General features: G+C 41.2%; 1 protein-coding gene across 3 annotated transcripts in view; it reads left to right on the top strand.

Annotated features, from left to right (window-relative positions):
* The first annotated feature begins 25 nt into the window (after positions 1–25).
* The window catches only part of atrn (attractin), a 148,426-nt gene continuing 124,341 nt past the window's right edge, over positions 26–24,110 (top strand). For all 3 annotated transcript variants that reach the window (XM_084914415.1, XM_084914414.1, XM_084914417.1), the window contains exons 1-6: positions 26–517; positions 11,146–11,229; positions 15,058–15,171; positions 15,265–15,393; positions 18,506–18,702; positions 22,797–22,965. In XM_084914415.1, the coding sequence (XP_084770541.1) occupies positions 279–517; positions 11,146–11,229; positions 15,058–15,171; positions 15,265–15,393; positions 18,506–18,702; positions 22,797–22,965 (932 nt within the window). In that variant the 5' untranslated portion in view covers positions 26–278. The remainder of the gene's footprint in view (positions 518–11,145; positions 11,230–15,057; positions 15,172–15,264; positions 15,394–18,505; positions 18,703–22,796; positions 22,966–24,110) is intronic.

Here is a 24,110-nt window from a genome sequence, read left to right as displayed (position 1 = left end):
TGCGCGCTCTGCCTCCTTCCGTTGCGCATTTCCGTTGTCGTGACGTCACTTCTGGACGTAAATATGCGGCTTGGTGCGGCGCTGGGAAACACAACCACTGGAAAGATGTAAACCAACTAACCGGCAGAAACCAGGTTCGGCGAAGACACTAAACCTTCCCTCCAGGGAAACCGTACCTCTGGTCCAATAAACGGAACTACATCAACAGGTAGCTCGTCGGCTCGCTACCTCCGAAGTCAGCGGAGCGCCTGCCTCTAGCAGCCATCTTTTGTGAGAGAATGTACGGGGCGACGCGGCGGGCCTGCTCGGGCTCTGGTCGGGACCGGAGCTTGCTGATGCTGACCACCGCGCTCCTTCTCTCGGTTATCGGGCTGCTGTCCGGCTTGCCTGGCTTCACCGAGGCCAAGGAGTGCGATAAGCCGTGTATGAACGGCCAGTGTAACACCGCCACTGGCGAATGTGTATGTTTCCCCAGCTGGGTTGGGGACCAATGCCAGCACTGCGGAGGGCGATTCAGGTAATGTAAAACACACTGGCAGATTATAGCCTACTGTTAGCAGTGACATAAGCTGAATGTGGAGTCTACGTCTGCCTTGTTTTGCGCCAAATGTTTGCTAATTCAGACCTGACAGTCCTTGTCTGGAGATGGCGAGCAGCCCACACTCGAGGCGTTCAAGTACCGGTCTGCTACTACCTCTGCCCCAGCTACAAGCGAAGCGGTTCCCCCCCAAAGGCCGCAGTCCTCCTTGTTTAAATGCAGCATGTGTTTGCTGAATGGTTCAAGTGTGTGGGTTGGACGGCTATGCCTGTGTGAATGTGGTATTTAACATTTGACCAACATTGAGCTTCAGAGCTTTTTAATCCGAATTGGTGTCACAGCTTGCCACTCATTCACGCAGATCATCAGCCTGTTTTCGTACACACCATTTCTTGACTAAGATCACCTATCAGACAGGACAGAACCATGAGGATTAGCCGGGCTGCATGTTTCCTCTGTAGTCTGACATTATTCTTTAGAAAATCTGACAGCACAGACAGACATGTCATCTATTTTTATGTATTTTCTGCCCCCCAAAACCATTTTGACTTGTAACCACAGTGCACTCTCTGCTAGCCTCTATTTTTTTTTCAGTCTAACCAAGTAATTTATCTCTGACTAAACCAGACTGTTCTGTTGGTAGTGTCCCACTTTTTCAGGCCAGTAGGTGAGACGCTTTGCATTCTTCAGCTTCACGGGACTCTTTGAAAAGCTGCCTGCATGATGTTTGGCCCACTGAAACGTTCAGATAACTGATAGTGTGTGCTGATGCCAGGACAGCAGCAGCTCAGGGTCAAAGTATGGGATGGGATGGGGGGGAGGGGGTGGCACTGAAGCACTTTGTGCTTTTATAGCTGAGCTGCCCAGGTTAGTGAGAGGTGGGAGGAAGGTACCACTTGATAAACCCATTATTGCATCATCTCTCACTCACCCCCCACACCCCCCTTGTATCTGCCCACATCCGTGTTGGCTTTCTTTAACTCTGATTTAAACCATGAGTGCCACTAGTTTGTGTGCGAGTGTGTGTGAATGCCAAAGCTGTACATTTTCAAAAGTTGTAAACTGGCAATTATCACCGCTGTGCCCGTCCTCCGTTCCCATTTTACTGTCACTTTGCATTACTGGAGTTTGTCCTCTGATCTGGAAATTATCCCGCAGTACTTGATGACAGTTTCACTCGGAATCAGTCACGACTATATTATTGATCACTTTCCATAGCATCGCGCCCTTCTGCTCATCCTTCAACTATGACATTTAGCAAGCACCGAATTAGAAAAACATCTTGTTCCCCAAATTATTTTTTTCCTTGACAGAGCTCAAATGTGACCTCTTGAAGTAATTTTACACTTCTGCTTTCTTTCTTTTCGCTGTTAAGCAAGGTGATCTTGTTCTGATGAGCTAGCGTGTCTGTGCAGCTAAGAACGTGTGAGTCGGGTCCACCCTGTAGGCAGCGGATTTTCTTCTCTTTTTTCGTAAAGGGAGTCCAGAGCATTTTCTCACTTTTATTTAATACTGTGTCATGCTGCCTCTGCTTGTGATCAGCCTTGCCAGGTCATAAAGCAGAGCCAACGGGAGGCCTGCTGTGTTATGCGTGCTCACAAGTCGGTCATGATGAAGGGAAGGGAAGCTGGAACAATTTCCACATTAGTGCAGCCGATTGGTGAGCACATCTGAGCAGGTGAAATGGAGGCTGAATGGCTGCTGAGCTTCTAATGTTTCAGAACACTGGGCTTAAGTGGTCTCTGGGTGAAATGGCTCATCTTGGCTGTGAATAAAAACTGTGATTCTGTTGCACTCGAGTATCAGCCTCGACAGTCTATCAGTGTGGGAAATCATCGCTGACCACCAGCTGCATTCAGGGTACCCGGCTCTAAGAACGCTGGGTTTGAATGGAGTTAAACTCTGTTTATTAATATTAATGATTTTTCTCTCATTAGTTAGTAATGTGTAATAGAGAAGAGGCTAAAGTCAATGGAATTTGCTTATTTTGTCCTAAACAGCTGACAAACCCAATGTTTGGCTTTTATTTAGATCTTTATTTGTACGCCACACTCTTTTATTGTAGGGTGGTGGTTGACTGGCATGCATTAAAAGTATAAGACATACTCTTTCAGTCGCCCTTGATCAAAATACCAAAGCTTTAGGTTCTTTTTCAGGACTGCTTTAATGCAACCCAGGGGGTCAACTGCTAGGATGAACCTCCCTACGGGGCTCATTAAAGTTAATCCGTTTTTTTCTAAGGCTGCTACGTTTGTCTTTTCCAGCTTCTTTTAAAAGCTTCATCCTGGCATGTAAGTGACCATAGCTAAAAACTGCTGATAAGTGGAAAAAAACGGAGATCTCTCTTTGCTTCACAGTGCTGCCAGACTGGTTGTGGTGCTGCTTGTCTGACCGTGAACTTCGCTAATAGCAGAACAGGCCACTCTCGTACAGTGTAATGTTCAGCTGTGTCAGTGGGTCCCGCATTAAAAGTGATACTGAAGCCACATCACCCTAGGCTACTCATCTTGAAGTGGAACGGTAAACGTACTGCTGCTGTGATTCCAGATTTGCTTGGAATCGGCGCTGTGTTACTTTGTTAACACGGTCAAAGTGCTGATAGTTTTTCACGGAGAGCCTGTGGTCTGAGGCCGTGTTTAGCATACAGACAATGCTGCCATACAAGGCTTGGTGAATGCTGGTAAAAGCAGCTTTCTGTGGCAGGGGTGTGCCAAAATGGAGTCCCTATTCTAGCTTTGAGGGCCAAAAATCAACATGAAGAAGGGGGTCGTTGTTGTTGTTCTTTTGATATACACTACTGTGCAAAAGCCTTGAAGCACCCCTCATTTCTTTTGTTTTAGAGTGGTCTTAACATTAGGTCTCCAGGCTTTCTGGGTTTTTCTTTGCACATCCTTTTCTCTCATTTTCAGTCCAGTTCTTGTTCATGGACATTTTCAGGGGATTTTATTTTTGGAGCCACTTAATGCTGACTTATGAATAACCCAAGTATTAAGAAACCACCCAAAACAAGGGACGCACTACTGTTGTCTGCACATGACAGAAAACTTGATTTGTATCTTTAGGTGCTTTGTTACTAGCAGCCTTCTGGGGAAAAAAAACGCAAAATTAATTCAAATTTCATTACATAAATCTCTGAAAAATCCCAAAGATAACGGTTTGACCGAGACAGAATATTATTTTTGCACCAACAAAGTGATTCCTAAACAATAATTAGCTGCATGCTTAGCATATCTCTACAAGGTGTACTGTTTATTCTTAAATATATGGAGGAAGCTGGACTAGTGGAGGACAAAAGAAGGCCTAAAAATCTGTCTACGGCAAATAAACTGAAAGTAAGATGGGAGAAAAGACTGAGGTATGCATAATGACACAAGAACTGGACTTCCAACTGATCAAACACACACATCCACACATGTGCAATAACACTAAGTGCAATACTCTTTTTCTGACAAAGTTGTATTTTTACTCAGTTGTATAAAGCATTTGTATTCTATTTTTATCCTATTGTATATTTTATTCTATTTATTCTACTGTATATATTATTTTATTCTATTCTGTACAGCTGTGTACACTATTTTATTCTTATTGTATTCTAATTTTTTTCTATATAACTTTTGCACTGTCCACTTCCTGCTGTGACAAAACAAATTTCCCACGTGTGATCTTATCTTATCTTATCTTATCTTATCTTATCTTATCTTATCTTATCTTATCTTATCTTATCTTATCTTATCTTATCAACAGGTCTTGCAGAATAATTGATCGCAATTTGAAGTTTCAACATGTGTCGATTGTGTTACAATAATGACTGTTTGCAGCCATCTGTAAAAAACACTGGATGCTCTGTCATGGTTTGGGGCTGCATTACAGTCATTGGTGTTGAGGATCTTGTTGAACTTGATGGATCTAAGAAGACAGATTCTGGTGATCCATGCCATACTATTGGGTAAGCATCCGATTGTCAATGGTTTATTTATGGATTGACCTCCCTAGAGCAAGGACCTGAACATTATTGTAGCAGTGTTCGGTCATCTTTACAGAGAACAGAACAAATGCAGCCAACATCCAAAGAAGAGCTTTGAATGTTCTTCAAGAAGCCTTGAAGGACTATTGAAGAACTTGAGACTACTCATTTCCCATTTTCCTAATTATAGTTTAACTTAGTTTTCCATGGATATTTAATTCTGTTATTCCCCTGTTTTGGGTCAGGGAAACTTTAATAATAATCCTACTGCATCACCAGTTTATGTACATTTTGTTAACCTTTGGTAGTGTTGACTTCAAAGTTTCAGGCAGCCACCTTCTTCTTCGTTTTAAATTTCTATCTGAGTTTAGGGCTTTGTGATAGCCACTAACAAAGCACAGGTTCCTTATTTAATTCTTCATATTTGAAATTAAAACATTCAATTACAAATGCTTGCTGTCTTTAAAATCTATTGTTCAATGATTGTACTATACGCCCCTGGGTGTGCGAGGTCCACAGAGGATTAAAGCAAATGGATAATAAAAAAAAAAAAAGAGTCTTTATCTTTAGCTTGAGACTTTATCACAAACCTTTAACTTCTTATTTCTAATAATTTCTTCTCCGACAATTCACATCTTACATGTGGACATCTGCTTATGTTCCACCTTTGGAATCAGGAGGGACCTGTCAGTTGGTAATGACTGTTAGTGAATTAAATTTTCTTTGAAAGTCTTTGGAAAGGTTTTGTAACCCCCCATAACTGTTGATGCTGTTTAAGAAAAGATAAGATCAGACTTTATTGATTCCACGGCGGGGAAATTTTAATGTGAAGTATCTTATAAATATTTATCAGAATTTTAGATTTCAAACACATTAAAAACCTTTTTCCGCTCAAATTAAATTTCTCCCCAAGTCCCACAACAAGCAGCCCACAGCTTGATAGCACCTCCACCATGCTGGGTTGGTGTTCCTATACTTGCAAACTCTTTTCTTCTCCAACCAATATGATCGCCATTACGGCCAAACAGTCAAAGTAGTTTCATCAGACAAGAGCAATAAAAAATTGTAGGATCTTTGTTTGCATGAAAGGTCATGAGACAGGACTGGTTTAATTCTGAACACTTGACTTCTCCAGAATCTCGTTAAGGTGCTTTTAAAGATTGTTCTCAGAGACAGATTCGCCTCCTTTCTGAGTACTGTAATGGCTGCAGATTTCTACTTTTATGCTGTTGTTTGCTCACCTGGGACCTTCAGCCACTGTAAATTGCTTCTAGGGTACATTTTGCTAATTGTATGGTTTTATTTAATAGATGAAAGCAAATAGTTGACAGGAAACGAGTGGAGCAAGAGATTGGGAAGATCAGTTCATTAGCTGATGGATGGATGTTCTTCCTCTCCTGCCTGACTGGAGCTGTTAAACTAGGATGCAGGCTCACTGTGTTAGAGAAGCTTGAAAAAGCTTTAAAAACTAATAAAGTGACAGTTATAACTGTAAGTTGTAGCTACAATCCTTGCTTGTCATATTAACGACTGTAGCCATGAGGCTGATCTCTATCACATAGTGTCTACAAAAGGCTGCTTCACGCCTGTTGGTTTGAAGACTCTTAGACACAAATGTACATTTTTATTAGCATGACATAAAACTCTTGCGGAGATAATTGATTTAATTTTTTTTTCATAGAATGGGGATTCCCAACCAGTTTTCATACGCAGCAGGACGGGGTGGTGCATAAAGAGTCTGAGAGTCTGATGCCTGTTCATGTTCTGGCACTGGTTTGACTACCAGTTTTGGTTGCAATTAATGTGGAACCTGGAAGTGTCTCAATTGCCTGCTTATTTTTTAATAATTTTATGTAAAGAGCGCATGTTGAATCCTAAGTGCTCTCATAGTGCCACCCCCTCAGTGTTCGGGAGTTCTTGCTTGTTTCTCAACTTTAAAGTGGCTTCTGGAAATGCTTTAATGTAATTTGGGTGAACTGATAGCCGAGTAGTTGGGGAATATATTACGTAGGCTTTCCCCACATTCCTCACATCTTGCTCTACTACACGTATCTAATAAAAGCAAAATGAGAGAGATATGAGTGACTGTGCTTTGTTTTAGTTTCCTAAACTCCTGCTGTAGTCCTTTGGTTTTTCACTCGTTCTCACGCTAAGCTTTCTCATCAAATAATGACAGTAATGGAACTGCTGAAACGACAGATTAATAGTTGATTGTGTGTTAAAGAGCTCCTTTGAAATGTTCTTAATAAATGTTTAGAACTGCTTTGTAATAAATGAAACCGTTTTTTCTTTTTTTCCTTTTTTGTTCTCCCATCGGTTTTATGAGCTGTCATGATCTAAACTGCCCAGTGTGTCCTTTTATGTGTTAGTGACTGAATGAATCTATTCATTCAAATGTATATCTATTAGGATTTTGTTTCCAGGTATGGGAAAGAAACAACAACTTTAAAAAGAGTCCCTTCCATTAATGCACTGCTGATGTATGTGTATATCTTAGTGTTAGTTGTTGATCATTTTAGTTTCACTGTTCAGTCTCTTGTGTAGCTTAAATATTAGTCGATTAGCCCCTCTTTACAAAAGCCACCTCTCCTCCAGTTATCTAATGGCCACACTGCTGCGCTACTGATTTTTGTCTTCTTTAAATGTCGTGGTAAATTTCTTCCCGATGACATTCAATGTCATATCAAATTTTTAAATCATGACCACCAGTGAAAATGTGACATCGCCCCTCTAATATTCTGTGATCGATTTAAAATCTCATACAGGCCGCTTTCTTCTCTCCCCACAGAGTCTGGAGGGAAAGGCCTTTTGCCTCTGTAGCATTTACACTCTGTCTGAGCATGCTCTGAGCGTGCCTCTCCAGGCTGTACCACTGAAACAGGACTGTTGTCGCCTTTGAATAAGCAGTTGTTTGCTTTGCTCTCAAGCTGCACCACTTTGCCTTTTGCAGACCACTTGGCTCAGCTGCACGAATACCATTTGTATTAGAATAGACTGTGAAATGAAGCATTTTATCTAATATCAATTTTTGCCACTAGCAAAAAGCACAGACACTAAGGGATTTTTATCTTAAAATCAGGGTGTATTTTGTCTGAAAGTAAAGATAAGGTGTTGTTATTTCTAATATAACTAGATGCTATAATGTGCCTAAGGGCTTAAAGAGCCTCAATATTGTTTTTATACTTTTACACCACTTTAAAGTTAAAAATATCATTTGAAAATATATATTTTTGTTGCAGTTTACCAGCTCATTTTGTATATTATAAGCTTTAACAAAAACAAGGAATTTATAGTGAAACAACTACCAGTTCAGTTCAGTTCAGTGTTTTGCTCCCAGGTATGCTTTAGGTACACAGTCGCGTCCTAAATTACCCTTTCCATGTCCCAACATAATACAAACTCAGAGGGTGCAGCTGATAAGCTGTAAATGTGTAACCTAATTCTGGGTATGTCGCTTTCACAGAAGCATCTAATAGGATAAAAAAATATATGAAAATGTTACATCACAGCCAGTGAATCAGTATTTATTTGTTTATTCACCAAATACTTTGAAATGCTTTTAAACAATATTTAAATTTAGAATTTTCTCTCTTTGTTAGCATATTTGGTTGCTAGCTGAATAGCCGGTGATCCTATTTAGAGAGACGTTTTCCTAATTAATCAAAGATTACGATTATTTGTCACGATTATTCATTAAGTTTATGACAAAAATGTAAACATAACACATCTTCAGATCTATATAAATCGTTGTAAGACAAAATGAATCAGAGGAGCACTGCTTTTACTTTTGGATTATCCTAAATTTTGCAGACAAATAATAATATAAGGTTTTTCACTCGACTGAACCTACATGATGAATGTGACTAAAACTCGTAGCAAAGTTCATGCATCAGCTAGACTCCAAATTAGTGTCTTTCAGGCCTTCAGATGTGTTACTTGTGTTGCTTTGGGGTGCAGACGCGCAGCACTCTTTGGATATGATTTCTTCTTGGTTACCTCACGTGCACTAAATCTGAAGTATTTCCAAACAACAGTAATGATCTGCTTCAAGGGGCAAGCTCTTTGCCTTCTGTTGTGCCACACATTTGCATTTGTTATATACTTGTCCAGAAACTTTGCTGTGCAGTGTGGGAGTGACTGTGATTGGCCCATGCATGCATGTGGCTGGGCAGCGATTTAGAGTGCATTTGATTTGCTTTGTGTTTTAAAACAGCAAAAGCATGCTCGATCATGCTCATTTAATTATTGGAAGCCAAAATAGTGATCAGACCTAAAATCCAATTAATTGTGCAGCTTAATCCTAGTATATATGTTGGCCCTCAGTTGCTGTTAGAATTAGTTTCAAGCTGGTTAGAGGCCACTCTTACTTCTGGAGCAGATACTTGTTGATGCTGCTGGATTTCTGACGAGCCCAGCTGAAACTACTGAATTTGCTCATTTAGAGTTGAGGCCTAACACAAAGCCAGTCCTATCACTCGGTTACTGAAGTGTCACCCTTGACTTCCTCTAATGTTGTTCGACTGTAAGGTTGATGAGTTTCCCTTTGGTTGCAGATCTGTTCCTGTTGTTGTTGTTTTTTTAAAATATTGTTTACCTTGTAAGTATGATAATTGTGTTGTAGCAGCAGTACAGTATGTTAACTGCACATGCATCAGTGTGTTGAGTTCATGACTTTCTTAGCTTCTGCCCTGTGAGAGTGATGTTTGTCTGCTTGCTGCAAAAGCTGAAAGTCCCTGTTGGCCTGGCTTTATTATCGCTGGCTGATCTGTAATTACAAACATGGTGTACACGTTTGCAAACCTGCCACAAGTCTCAGCATATGTGTTGAAAGTATTCTCTTAAAGGAATCGGTGAGCCATCAACATTCAGCATGGACTCAGTGTAAAAAAATCAAGCCAAGATTTGCTGTTCTGTTAAAAACTTTCATCCACAAGTTGCAGCGACAGCACAAAGAGCATTGTTGTCATATAGTGTCATGCATTTGGCCTGTTAACCGCCCTTAACAACACCCTTAGCCTTGGACCATGAGCCTCCAATTCACACAGCTGGGACTATAGGCCTGCACCTCAGCAGTAATTGGAGCAGGCTTAAGTCTTCAGTAACGTGCAGCACTTCTTGTTGCCTAGCTACAAACAAACCTGAGTTGTGCAATATGGGATCTCCCCAGAAGCTCTCAATATAGAGATGATTATTAAAAAACCCCACAAAAACGTCACACTGAAAGGAGAACATCCTGTTTTTTGGTTTGTTTTTTTAAGTGAAAGGATATAAATACTTCTATTTTCCATTTAAAAAAAGACATGAAATTAAAAAAAATCACTCATATTATAAGACACAAGTTCGGACCTGTAGCAAAATGTCAAACTGCTCAGCTTGTATCGATTGATTAATTTTGCTAAAAACGCTTTTTAAAATGTTCCACTTGTGCCGCAGACATCTTTAAATCGCTTCTTTAACTGCACACGGGAGCAGTGTGTTCTCTGCAGCTTCCTCAGCAGACGTCGGTGTGAAATGTTGCTGAGCGACTGTTTTGGAACAAGAGAGCGACTGGGTGTGTTGGCAGACTCCTCGCACCTTGAGACCTGCATCAGTAATGATACAATGTCTGTATGCATCTAAGTGTCCCTTGCGTAATTCATCTCCCGACCGGTGCTGCGTCATGAGACTGCAATTGAATTGGCAATAACAGGCCGTATGCCATACTGTACCATTAGTGCTTGTGCATGCCCCTCATGGTGTTGGCCTCGGACAATAATTTGCTGTCTTTGCTTTGTCTTTGCTGTCCTATGTTTTTTAGCTTCTTTAAAATTCTCCTCCTACAAACAGTTTACTTTGGAGAGCATTGTATCCTCACTCACAGTCAAGACCTTCCACGCTAATGACATGTTAGAATGTGTTAGTGTGTGAGTGAGTATTTGTCTGTGCTGCTGTGAGTGTGTCATGCATGCATGAAACGGACCGACATATGGGATCGATATTGCAAGCCTTATTTACATATTAGCACTGCACTTTTTTTAATTGTACATCTACATATGGTACTTTTCCTATACAAACTTTTAAAGACTGCCTTGTTCTCCCAAGTTGAGAACAAGGCAGCAAAAGGCTGCGAAAGTTGTGTAATAATGCTACAAAACGGAAAGGTTATTTGCAACTAGTTGGCAACAGGATAAAGGAGAGCTGCTAGAGGGATTGAGTCTTAAAAAAAGATGTAAAGAATAATGTTTTCTCTTGCAAAGAATTAGGATTTTGGAGACAAAGCAATCATAAAACGATTATCTGTGAACTATTACCAGGCCCATCCCGAGTCCCTGATGTTAAAAGTCCACCAGCAAAATGTTCACAGCAAATTCCAAACATGTTAAAGTTATAACAATATAAAAACATCAATCCTCACATTTTAAAAGCCAGAAATGGAAGTAATTGTTTGATAAGCAATCTTCTTTTCAATTGAAGTTTTCCACAAAGTCTTTCAGCTGCAGGTTTTCCTAAGTAATCAAATTCCAGGACAAGCATACAGCTGTCCTAGGAGCCCCGTGAGGCTGTACATGGGCGCAGCCGCGCTTTCAGCTAAATGTCAGCTACTAAAAAGTTACATGTTCACCAGTAACCTTGGACCTCTCTCTCTTTTTCCTGTTCCTTTCAGATTGACGGGGCCCTCTGGTTATCTGACTGACGGTCCAGGAAACTACAAATACAAGACCAAGTGCACCTGGCTCATTGAGGGACAGTAAGTACAGACAACGCCATGGGAAAGCAAGTTCTTCTTCAGAGGCGCCGAATTAATTAGCTCAGAACACATTTGTTCCACGTCTTAAATAGCACTAGCAATAGGAGTACTTTTTCTATTGAAGTTTAACAGCTTTGAATATATTATATCATCCTGGATTAAAAAAACAAACAAAAAACCCATTGGGAAAACTGGCACAATCCTATTGATCATCAGCTTTTGCCATTGGGGGAAAACAGTGGGAACAGTGGGAAGGAACCCTAAAAACGTTGAGACTGATGGGATGTGAAAACTGAGGCCGCAACTCAATATTGCAGGCGGGATTTATAATGATTAGTTTGTGCACAGTATACATTGCAGACTCCTGCTGTGCTCCAGCCCTGGTAATGTGGATAAAAATGAATGGCAAAGCAAGTGTAACAAATCCAATAGCCTCCTTTCTCTATCGTTTTAGTCAGCACATCCACGCCACCGAGTATCGATTTAAAGCGACGATTCTTGATTTTTTTTTATTTTATTTATTTTTTGGCTTCGAGCTTATCCAAACTTTAAACCCGCCGCTTGCATTTACATTCCAGGCAGATAGCCAGCACGCTCATTCGGGGGAAGGCGGGGCTAACTAAGAACGAACACGTAAGGCTCAGGAGATCGCGCTTCTGCTCGCCGTGCACATCTTACATGGTTTTGAACTCCTGACCTTCGTTTTCCCGGATGGCTTCTCTAATCACCATGTCACCCTGCCGTCCAGTGTTTCATTACATACTGATGGCTCATTTTATATGCCATCTTGAGACTTCAGCCCATCTTCAACAAGAGCTTAATGTAGTGACATATGCGCTATATGCGTCACACTGACAAGAATACTGTTGAAGAGGTTTTATGGGCTTCAGATATGCTCTCACTTTGAACCTTCAAAAGCTGCGTCTGCAGCTAAGTGTATCGAATCCATTTCTAGTGGCTTGAAGTGACTTTATCTCCTGAAAGCCAATGAAATAACTACTAAAATGTGGCTTTGCTCGATGCCTTGCTCAAAGGGGTCCCAGTGCTTCCTACTAAAATAAAGGCTTACATTAGATTAACAATTTACCGGTCACAAGTCCTCTGTACTCGAACCCCAGGGGCTGCTGCCATTCCCCAGTTTGTCTGCTAGGTCATTAAGGAGGAGCCATCGCTTCACTCTAATAAATATAATTATAAAGAGAAAAATGTGACTATTCATAACACATCCTGTATGTCTCAGTTTCTCATCGTAGATGCACTGAATGGGTCTTTGTCTTCTTCCCTCCTCTTTTGAATGATTTCATTTAGCCATGTTTCCCCAAATTTAGAGCAAAGTTTGTTTTTTTTTGTTTTTTAAAGGGTCTCATGAATGTCTTCAACCAAAATCAGATTAAGCCAGCTTGTTTTTTCCTGTTTTGCTGAACACTGCCCGTGCATAAAAACACCCGGCCACAAATACTTGGTTTATTCACTGTCTCTGTAGCACACATTGTGCAACAGCGAAACTTGTCTGCCATATAATTCGCTTGATGTAATCGTGTTTTGCTGGTAGACTAAATAACTGGGATGCACGCCGCAGTACGGTTTTTACACTTGATACGGAAAACATAGCCCATTTGTGCAGAACACTGCAATGTGATTCAAATATAAAGGTGTGGTTGGCCACACACAAACGCTAGTAAAAATGTTGCTGTAGGTGGTGACTGTTTCTACCATATCACCCAGTTAATTATCCACCTTTTATTGTCCTGAAAGTATCATTCCACAAGTTCAGCTGTTGGAAGAGTGCAAAGCTAAATGTGACCCAGTCAACAAGGAAATATTGTTTTATTGCACATAATAAAACTATGTAAAAATCAAAACCAAGCAAAACCTTACAGTAGCTCCTATCTAATAAAAAATTACACATTTCCTGGAGAAACTGTTTGTTTCCAAACACAATTAAGTGCAATGGAGTGGAAACGTTGGGGCACCTCTGGTCAAATGTTCTCTTAGTGTGAAAACCAAAGACAGGAGATGATTTCCAGAGGGCTTAAAATTGAAGACTGTGCATTTCGTTAATTGTAAGCAAGATTGATTCTTTATTTCTGTCTTTTACAGTTTTGAATAACAGTGTGCAAAGTTCCCAAAGCGCTACTTCTTCAGGACTTACAGCCATTTTTCTGAGTATCTTAGCTTGCAGAGATTTTCTGTAGCCAGAAGAGTCACACGATTCTTGTTTAGTTAATTTTTGTCCGGTGGCCTTGAATGCACTTCTCTTTTGTTGTCTGGCAACTTTTTTGTTTTTTTATGACATGTAATTCAGGACACTGTGAGCGGCGTGCCAAAACCTTCAGCTTGTGCTTGTTAAGTAGTCCATTCCAGGTTTTTGATGCATTTAAGATTATAATGCTGCTGTTACCCTGTTTTTTTTTTTTTTTGTCTTTAGCGAATTTACATTTGGTATGTCGATGCTGTGATTTTTGAGGCTAGCCTCAACACAAACCCATAGTTATCTTGCAATGGGATCACAGCACTGAGGATAGTAATGCTGCATGCTTCTGTAAACATAATGCAGGTACAAAGCTCTTTAACTGGACACGCCACAGGCCTTGTTACCACCAGCGTTTGTGTGCGTGCCATTCTGTCTGTCTGTAAACACGATAGCTTAGCGTTTTGGGTGAATTCTGAGAAAACTTTGTAAGCATGTAGAGCTCTTGGTCCCCACAAAGATATAAATACACGCTCAATCACACACACAGACAGACTCGAGTGTAAGAATCATAGTTCATGTTAATTTTTGACCAATAAATCAATCATTTGACCTTGGTGGATGTGAGCCATATTTGAATAGACTGATAACATAAGTTGGAAGTTCACTATACTTGTGGGGACCAACACCCCTTATGGGGACAAAAATCCAGGTCCCCACTAGTTTGAAGGCATTTTTGAGACTCAAAATGTGGTTTTAGTGTCAGGGTTACAATTGGGTTATTGTTAGGTTTAGGGTAAGTGGCTAGGGATGTGAATACCCTGTGTGCGTGTGTGTGTGTGTGTGCGTATATAGAAAGCATTGTATAAAGATTTAAAACATCATGTCATGTTTGACCTCTTCTCGACTTCTCCTTCAAGGTCAAAGTGAAAATAACGGAATGTAGAACTCTTTAAAACCATGTTTTGTATTGACACCATATAGGCATACAGGGGCCGATATATGGGAATTAAATATCCTGTTACTTTGGACTTCTGACCTCTTCTACAAGTTCAAATCAGGTCAAACGTCTTATCTTCAAAACTGCTTTAATGCTGCTGCCTTTGTTTAGATTGGCAACATTTAGGAAGTGGTACTGATACACGGGGATTATAAATATAACATTAAGAAAGTATTTTTAAGACAGAGAATGAGCTGCCTCGTTAGTTAGAACTATACTGTGGTATAATATTATATAATGGGCTGAAATAATTCATGCCCAGTTATTTGCAGATTAATACCTCTTATCCATTACCTCCTTCACCTACATAATGTTTGTGTAATCAAAGTAAACATCTGTCATGCTGTACTTATCTGATTTTTACTGCACTGCAACTTAAAGTACATTTTAAAAGAACAAAGAAAACCAGACGAATATGTAAAAGGTGAAAAAAGTGAGCTTCCTTGGCGAAGGTTTGCGCTCAGACAAGTTTGGGTCTAACCTAAAAATCTTGCGAGCAGCTCCCGACCTCTGCTCAAAGACACAGATATCTGAAAAAGAGCGGCTATCTGTTCAGGCTGGTCTGTCTTCGACTGCTCGGCATAAGGTTTGACATGTATGTAGCTGTGAGGTCTGAGAACTTGTCTGTGTTTTACAGGCCCAACACTATTCTGCGATTACGGTTCAACCACTTTGCTACTGAATGCAGCTGGGACCACCTCTACGTGTACGATGGCGACTCCATCTATGCGCCCCTTCTGGCGGCTTTCAGGTAAAGCTTCAAATATGTGACAGGCTTGGAACACACTTGAGTATAAATGGTAATAAAAACACCTTAAACTCTTCTTTTGGGTTATTATTGTAGCGGTCTGATTGTTCCTGAGCGATATGGGAATGAGACCGTCCCGGAGGTGGTGTCTCAATCTGGCTACGCCCTGTTGCACTTCTTCAGCGATGCTGCCTACAACCTGACCGGCTTCAACATTTCCTACCGGTGAGAGAATCTCTGAAAAAACAAAGTACCACATCCTACATTTTCTTATTTATTTTTAAACAAACAAGGATTCGGTTTTCGCTTCAGGGAAGTTGAGGTTTCTCCGCTGACTGGCCAGACCACAAAACAAATACAGAAACTAGATGTGTTGTTGGCTTCGTCTGTCATTTTTTTCTTCTTCTTCATATTTGATATTTTAGCTGGAGTGGCAGCTCCCGCATATCGACTTGTTCATAATCCTCTGAGCTGACTGTGCAGTCCTGTCATGCCTCAGGGTTTGCAACTCTCGGGGTCTGCAAATGCGTTCGTGTTGTCAGTCACTCGATAGAAAGTATCTACTAAATGACAAATGCCTGGATACTGAGCCCTGACAGCAGAGCCTCTGTGCAAATCATTTCTGTTTCACTGGCTGAGATTAATTTAGGTGAAGGGCCCACTTCACACCCTTCCTTGGGACACGATGATGCATACAAACCTCTCACTTGCTACATGATTCAGCCGGTGTGCTGGCTCGATTGGTGGAGAGCATTTTAGCGGAGGATCACGTCAGGTTACTGCCGTCCATTTGCTGCAGTATGTTGTTGCAGCATCAGTACTCCTGTAATTGTTCAGACACACTGTGGCACTTTTTCTGTCTTTTTGTTTGTGTAACGAATATGTGGTTCCTCCCTGCTTTTCAGGGACTGGACGGATAGAGTGGCCATACTAACACGCGTGTTATTAGCCGCTGAACATCTCATCATGTAATGCAACCATTGATTTTATTTAAGCTTAAGATTTATTATTGGCATTTTAACCTTTTATTAGACTGTTAGACTAGTACAAAGGGTTTACAGGAGGGTGGGAGGGGAGAAATAACACAGAGGAACTGCTGTAGGCCTTCAGTGTATGGGTTTCCTGCTCAACCAGGTGAGCTATGGTGGTGCCCATTTGATTTATTTTTCATCTTAAACTGTCTCCATATATGTGGCATTGCAGTCGTTTGTGGAATTTATAATGAATTTGTTACAAAAAATAAATAAAAGTAATGGAGATAAGTAATTAAAAAGCTTGAATGCCCATTTTAATCCGCCTAGTTTCCTCTGCTTGTCTAAGCAGAGTCAGATGCGGGATCTCTTGCATGTTTACTTCTTCTTTAGCTGTCTCATAGCTGTCGGTGAGGGTTGGAGCTTGGATTGGCTTGTAAACTGAACTGCTTTCCTCTCAGCTCACCTCTGTGTTCAGCATATCTGCCGGGGACATCCATGCTGATGCAGCACCCTGGCTGACTTTTATATCTTTTATCTTATGCTCTAACTCTGTTTGGTTTCCTAGAGTTGCACTAATTTAAGCTGAAAGTACTGCAAATATTATTATACATAAGTAAAAGGAGTGAACTTTTAAGGCCGCTCTTTGCCTCTGTCAGTACTTTGGGCCTATGCCAGCAGTTCATTTCACTCCTCTTTAACATGCTTTTAATGGCTCCATTTGATGTAGTGTAATGATGCGGCTCTTTGCTCTGCAGTCTGGTATCGACGCTGTGTGCAGGTCCAGAGTTGAGTTTCTGTATTGCTTATAGTAACTATGCTACATTGCATGATTAAATATTATAACCTGAAATACCTGAGGCAGAGCAGAGGCCAAACACCTAAAAAGGTTTGATCAACACATCAGCAAACAGCCGATAATGCAGAAAACAAACAGCTGTGACAAAATTATAAAATTAGATTGTGGATCCACGTTCATGACTAACCTTACTCTTTACCCCTTGTTTGACACGAGCCATTACAGATATTCATATTGTGGATGCCTCTGTCTACAAAGCAAAAATCTTCTTATATATGCCTTCTTTTTATTCCAGACAGAAGGTTTAGCATAAGTAACATATCCATATATGGGTTCATCATTACTAAACTTCAAATTTATAAGGGGGGGGAAAATGCTTTAAACATTGTAAACAATTGTAAATGGCACAGTAGACCCCTGCTACAGTCGCCATAGCAACGGGACTGATGTTGTGCTGAGGACAGTTGGATGAAAGCAAAGTGCCCCCCTTTCCAACCCCCCCACCTGCAGTCCTTGGTGTCTGGGAGAGGTGGAGGAGCCGAAACATCAAACCATCTGGCACCGCAGGAACATGAAAGAATCACGAGCGCCTCTTGTGTCGTCGCTCTCAACAAGTGTGTTTGCAGGAGGAAAGAAACGAATGCCTCTGTGTCCAGCTTTGATTGGTAATACTTGTTTGTTTACGCTTAGGACCAAGTCTTCCTGTTTTTATTTATTTGTCTCCAGTTAGTAGAGCAGTGTTTTAAGTAGTGTCTCATTTTGTGATATGGTGTTTGTGCAGGAGCTTGGTGCTTATTTCACTGATCTGCAGCTGTGTTGTACAGATGCATTTAATCTGTTTAAGCCTCTGCTGGCCACACAACACAGTGTGGTATCCCTAGGCTTCGGTGTACACCTGTAATGCTTCAAATGAAGACAGATGTTTATCTTATTAAAACTATATTCTCGTTCATTATTTGTTAATACACTGGCCTGCAGCATGCATACTAATATCCAGTTATAACTGTATACCTCTGCACCACAGGACAGGCATTTGCATCTATTCCTCAGCAGCCAGCTGCCACAGTATGAGATACTTGCTTACTTTTAGTGGATGGAGTGAGTGCTGATTCCTAACTAATTCATATTTTGATGTGACTGAAGAGTTGCCTCAAACTGTCATTGAGCTGTTATAATATAAGGAGCCAGTTTGACATTGAGAGCACCAGTGTTACAGTTCTACTGCAGACTGAGTGTGTTTGCCATCTGCTCTGCAGTGCCTGGGGAAACTTCCTTTACCTCCGCTTCTAGCTCAGTGCTGTTTGAGTGTAGATATCCCTCTGAGATGACTGACAAGTGTTGAGACAGGTGCTTGACCACCCGATGAGGGAAGGACGATGCCAATAACAATACATTCTGCTTTCTTGAGGGGGGTGTTGCATATTTTAGCTTTAAGCCTGGAGACAGAGGCCACAGAATCAGAAGTAATGCAGTTGCTGAAAGGGTTTCCTGATGTTTTATTCAGGGTTTTTAGATCGAAATTCCAGGTTCTCTCTCTGACTGTTTCCTTCTCTTTCTACCTTCCAAGAGTGAACACCTGTCCTAACAACTGCTCTGGCCATGGAGAGTGTCATGTGGGGAACTCCACTTCTTCTGTGTACTGCGAGTGCGACAATTACTGGAAGGGGGAAGCCTGTGACATCCCGTACTGCCTGGCTGACTGCGGGGAACCTGAAAGAGGCAGTTGCAAGGACAAGACCTGCGTCTGTACGGCTGGGTGGCAAGGTAGGGCTGGCAGCTTGGCGGGAACACTTTAGCAGATGTGCGACTTCATTTTCACATATGCTTTGCTGGGGTCCGTTCTTCGTACCTCGCTAAGTAAGTTAGCTGGATTTGATTGTTGACGATTTCGCGTGATCTTGGATCGTTCGGTTCTCCGAAGCTCATCCGGGACTTGCTGTCATAGCAACAGATCCGTAAGCGTAAACCTGCTTGGGAGCAGGCTTACTTTATGTAAACAGGATTAGATCGCGGCCACTCAGGTATGTCTGCTACATTTACACCAAAGCAACAGCGATATTTTTCCACTGTTTTTCCATAAATAAATATTATCAGTGTAACTAAAGATAATGCAGTATTTGATTCTTTTATTGATTTCATACAGATACATACAGGTAATTTCCTAAAAAAAGGGAAATGTACTATTAATCATTCTATTTCATGTATTTGATTATGTCAGATGTAATTCATATTTTAGAGTAGTAATAGTAAATCACTTCGTGTAATCAAGATGAGAGACCACGGCTATAAAAGCGAAGGTGGATTTGGGAAGTCTGTCGCAGCCATGTCCTGTCCGTTTGTACGCGAGCAACCCATTGCGGAAGGTGCAAGATTGATAAGGAGAGTTTTCAGAATTCAGCGTATATTGCGGGATAGACAGGATCCTTTAGCTCAGCGCGACAGTGTGCTCATAGAGAGATATCGATTTTCCCGTGAGGGTATTATTTACTTAACCGACTTGTTGACCAGGGGGTGCAGGACCACCACCTGTCTTTTTTTGCTCTGCCCTTTTCTTGGTTGCTGTTATACAAACAAACAGATTATTTCAGGGTCTCTTTTCAAGAGACTAAAAGCAATATAAGTGATAAATATTACCATTCTGTAGAATATTCTTATATTTCACTTTTACTTGTTCCCATGTTCTAGTGGGTCCTGTTGTGGCTCTAATGTGAAAGAGGATATAATGTAATATAATATAATAAATTTACCCTACTGCCTACTGGTGTTGGCCAGAGGGGCCGATGGTGCGATATGGTAGCCTCGCTTCTGTCAGTCTGCCCCAGGGCAGCTGTGGCTACAACTGTAGCTGCCTCCACCAGTGTGTGAATGTGAGAGTGAATGAATAGTGGCATTGTAAAGCACTTTGAGGGCCCCGAAAAGCGCTATATGAATCCAATCCATTATTATTATTATTATTATTATTATTATTATTAAATTACTTACGAGTTTAATTTGTCAGCAACTTTCTGCCAGCCCTCTCTCCTTGCTTTTGCAGCCTTTGCAGTGTTCCCTTGCGTTTTAATTAAACTCTGAAACTCCTGAAATCCCTCAATCAAGAGTTCTTGCTCTGCTGCCGAAAAATACTGAGCGCGCTCCTTCGACATTTTCGCCGACCAATCAAAGGGTTGCCGATCAATGTTTCTACTATCGACGCGTAGCCCCTTTTAAGCCACCCAGTGATCTCACATTACTTCATCCAGCTGTACTAATCGTCAACAACAGGTTTGTTCGGAGAACCGGAATGATTTGATCTTGGATGTGTCATTTGATCTTGGATGTAGTAAGCGAGGTACGAAGAACGGACCCCTGGTGTTACTATCCACAGCAAGTTGGCCTCAGCTTTCTCATACAACCCAAATCCTCCCAAGGGACTAAAATAAGCCTTTGACTGGCAGTCAACAATGAACAGTGACAATAAACTTAACAGTATGTCCGTCAGGTGTGATCAGGTACCCAGACTGTCACACTCATTTAATAAAAGCGGCCATAACTGTGTTTAGATCTTAATGAACAAATCACAGCAGGATTATTGTTGTTTAGTTCTCTCTTTGGTCACCCAACCCCCCCATTAACTGAAGAAGGCTGGTTTTTGTACAGTCTCAGTATAAATCAACATTTTAAGGAGATATCTAGCCTAAATCGGGGGTGTCAAACATAAGGCCCAGGGGCCAGAATTGACCCAAAGACTCCGGTTCACTGGACAGCTTTGGATATTGAGAAGGACGGATAAAGACTTCCCCCATGGCTGTTCATACTACACCAAAGTAATTAAACTTCTTGGTTAAATACTTAGTAGTATAGTTAGTTAAATACTGAGCTAAACTTCAGACTGTGAGAAAGGAGAGTTTCACTGGTCTGCATGACAGTAGTTTAGCCTGTTATAGGTAATGAAAAGACCGTCTTTGGCCTAAATGCTGAGACTTTTAAGGTACCAGTTAATTCTGATTTATGTATTTTTCTAACCTTTTTTTTTTTTTAACCATATCAGGACTTTGTGTTGATTTCTAAAAGCAAACTCAGTGTAAATTAGAGGAAACCTCAGTGCAGTCGAGCACTGAGCAGCTCCAGCAGAGCAGTTGGAGGTTTAGCAAAGAGAGTGTTTTCTTTCATCCGTCCAGATTTTGCCTGTTTATCTGGTGATTCAAACCGGGTCCTCTTTAAGCTTTAAGCCTCCCGCGCTGTTATTGAGGTTTCTGCAGCCCCCATGGCATCCATCTGCCGTCACCCGATGGACTTGAAATGAACTTTTAGCACGATCAGCTTCCTCATAGTTCTGGTCGAGTCATGACTATTCACTTATTTTATTCGGTCATGACCCGACACCGCTGTATGCTTTTTGTGCCGGACCATATGGCCCCTCTAACCGCTCTGTTAGTTCTTAAACAGCTCCACTGCGCTGCTTTGCACAAGCAGAGACAACGGCTTAATTTAACCGCAGTTATATCCGCAGCACAGTGTGCTCACAATCTAATTACCAAAGCTGAGGGAGTTGAGAAACAGACTGGCGTTTTTCTTTAGCCTTTATTACCCTGTCATGGTGTTTTAGCAGAGGAATAGCACTCTTGGTGTACTTTATGCTGCCAGCTTCCAAATTAACTCATTTTCTACACCAGGCAGTGCAAAAAGCAGAGACAGATGCTTGTTTAGTCAAGCCACCCCGGACTTTAATCGCTCTTTCACAGACTCATAGACTTAAAAAGTAACATGTTTTTAAAGGTGGTAACACCGTGTTTGTTTTTATTTATGGAAATGCCACTGTGGTGTGAAAGTAATGTTATTTAAGCACTGCAGGAAGAGGTTTGAGAATATTAGCTACTGGGGACTCATTTAGCTGCTGAACAAAAAGCAGAACAGGTAAAGTGACCTTGATTGTCGGAGTGAAGCAGAGAACTTCCTTTCCTGGCACACGATCGCATTTGTAATGTTTTAGTCCAGCGGTGAACATCCTGTTTGTGCTGTGCGGTAGAGCGATGTGCGCTAAATGGTTGGTTAATGTGTTATTCTGATGAGGATTCATCTCATCGGGTAGGATGGACAGACTGTAGATGAAAAGGGTCATCAAAGAGCCCTCTGACCCGGCCGCTGCCTGCAGGATTGACAGGAAAAGGCCAATCTTTGTATTCCTGTCCTGGTCTCTGTTTGCCAGAAAACTTTTCCCTTCATTCAGGAGCGATTCCGGTTTATGGTGGCTATATTGTTCTCGTCCATAAACAGAGGAAGGCAGCTCTGGCCACAGCCATCTGTCTTTTTAAAGATTTATTTTAGTGAAAACAATGAAGCTTTAATAGTTATGGTTTCCTTAAAGAATAGTCTCCACCATTAGCTAAAACGTCTGCATCACGTCAGTGTTTTTCTGAACTCTGCAACTAACTTTATGATCTAGTTTATGGCAGCACGCCTGCTTTAGCCTCTTTCTCTATCACAATCAGGTAGATTGAAGCAGAGGTTTTGGCAAAAAATTAGCACGTAAGGAGAACTCTTTTAAAGCACAGTCACACTGTTACCGTCAAATAAATAACTAGACGTGAGTAAATGTGGGAAAAATATATTCTTCTGCATGTCCCCAATTTCTTTTCCTTGGCTCTAAATGAATAAAATCCTTGGAAGTTTTATCCTCTTAATGTGAAGACTTTTTCACAAACAAGCAAACAAATTTGTTTTCTGCTTCTTGCTTCATGCTGATTTTATTTCAGTACAGTCATATTTTTTATGTCCCTGTAAAAGTAGAAATTAAAGGAATGACCTGAGTTAACCAAGCCTCCTACATCGCCGAGTTTCCTGTGGAGCCTTAACTCTGTGGTTTTTCCCTCCCCTCTCAGGTCCTGACTGCTCCGTCTCGGTTCCTGCCAATTCCTCTTTTTGGAGCCGAGAGGAGTACACTGAGGCCGGGCTGGCCAGGGCTTCCCACAAGGCTGTAGTTGAGCTGGGCGTCATGTGGGTCATCGGAGGTTACGTCTTTAACGCCTCCGACTATCACATGGTCAAAGCGTAAGTTGACCCCCCCAGCGAACGTCTTCACTTTGATTTGTAGGCATTGGCTGCAGCTCTCGTCCAAAAGAGCTGCGAGACACTGGTTCTCCTTGTTGCTATGCGACTGCAGGGTTTGTTCTTTTCAAACACAGTGTCGTTTTTGGAGAATATTTAAAACTTATGCCCAGTGTACTGCGGGCTAAAGCTGTACTTGGCTGTCAGGAAGAAGCCACAGGACTTCCTGCCTCCTGAAAATCGACATGAAGAAGAACACAGCTCCGTACAGACAGTGTGTCTTGGGCACAGACGGCATGTAATTAAAACCATAAAATTACAGCACTGGCTCAAAGTTATCACCCTGAACTCCACCCAGGACAATCACACACATGCCCTCGGCTCAAGTTTTGGTTTATTAGATTGCCTGTAAGCCAAGGTGTTTTTTTTTTTTTCTTCTTTTTTTCCCCTAAACTTAGGTCATGTGAAACTATAAATGATCATTTTGTCTGCCTTGCACAACCTATTTAATTTAATTAGAACACATCTATAATCCCCCTAAGTGTAACCAGTTACCTTGTACCCAGTGTAACAATGCTTTCTTACTGTTTTACCTGAACATAAGATCCACTTTGATTGCTGGCCTACTGTCAGGCCTTGGCGATCCAGATATTTGTTATACACTTTTATCTTTCAAAGGTGCCGCAATCTTATTTTAATTATTTATTTATTATGACCCTTTAGTTTCCAAAGCACAGGTCCTAAAACACTGAACTACCAGGTTGCCTAAACATGCACACATTCCTCAAATACTGTCGAATTTTGGAGATTTATTAAATCAAAGCACATTAACATGTGAAGACTTGAAGCCTTATGTTTGCTTGCTCATCTAATAGCCTTTACTTTACAGTAAAAGTCCCTTAAAGTGATGTTGTAATTTAGCTCTATATGACAAAAAATGATTTGAATTCAACATTTGGTTTCTTCAAAACTCAAAATGTCACGAACCGTGACAAGACTCCAAACAAATATCGTGGGATTGAATGAAGCGATCAGTTTATATTCCGAAGGCCGTCTTGCTGCGATGCCCTTACGTGCTGCAAAAACATTGTTTGGCCAGTACTACAACAACATAACTCAGGAACAGAAGGAGAGATTGATGTAAAACT

Source organism: Perissodus microlepis, chromosome 19, assembly GCF_051167445.1.
Source record: "Perissodus microlepis isolate ML-2025 ecotype Zambia chromosome 19, ASM5116744v1, whole genome shotgun sequence".
Lineage (NCBI taxonomy): Eukaryota > Metazoa > Chordata > Actinopteri > Cichliformes > Cichlidae > Perissodus > Perissodus microlepis.
Note: the sequence above shows the minus strand (reverse complement) of the source record. Positions and strands in the feature narration are given on the sequence as shown.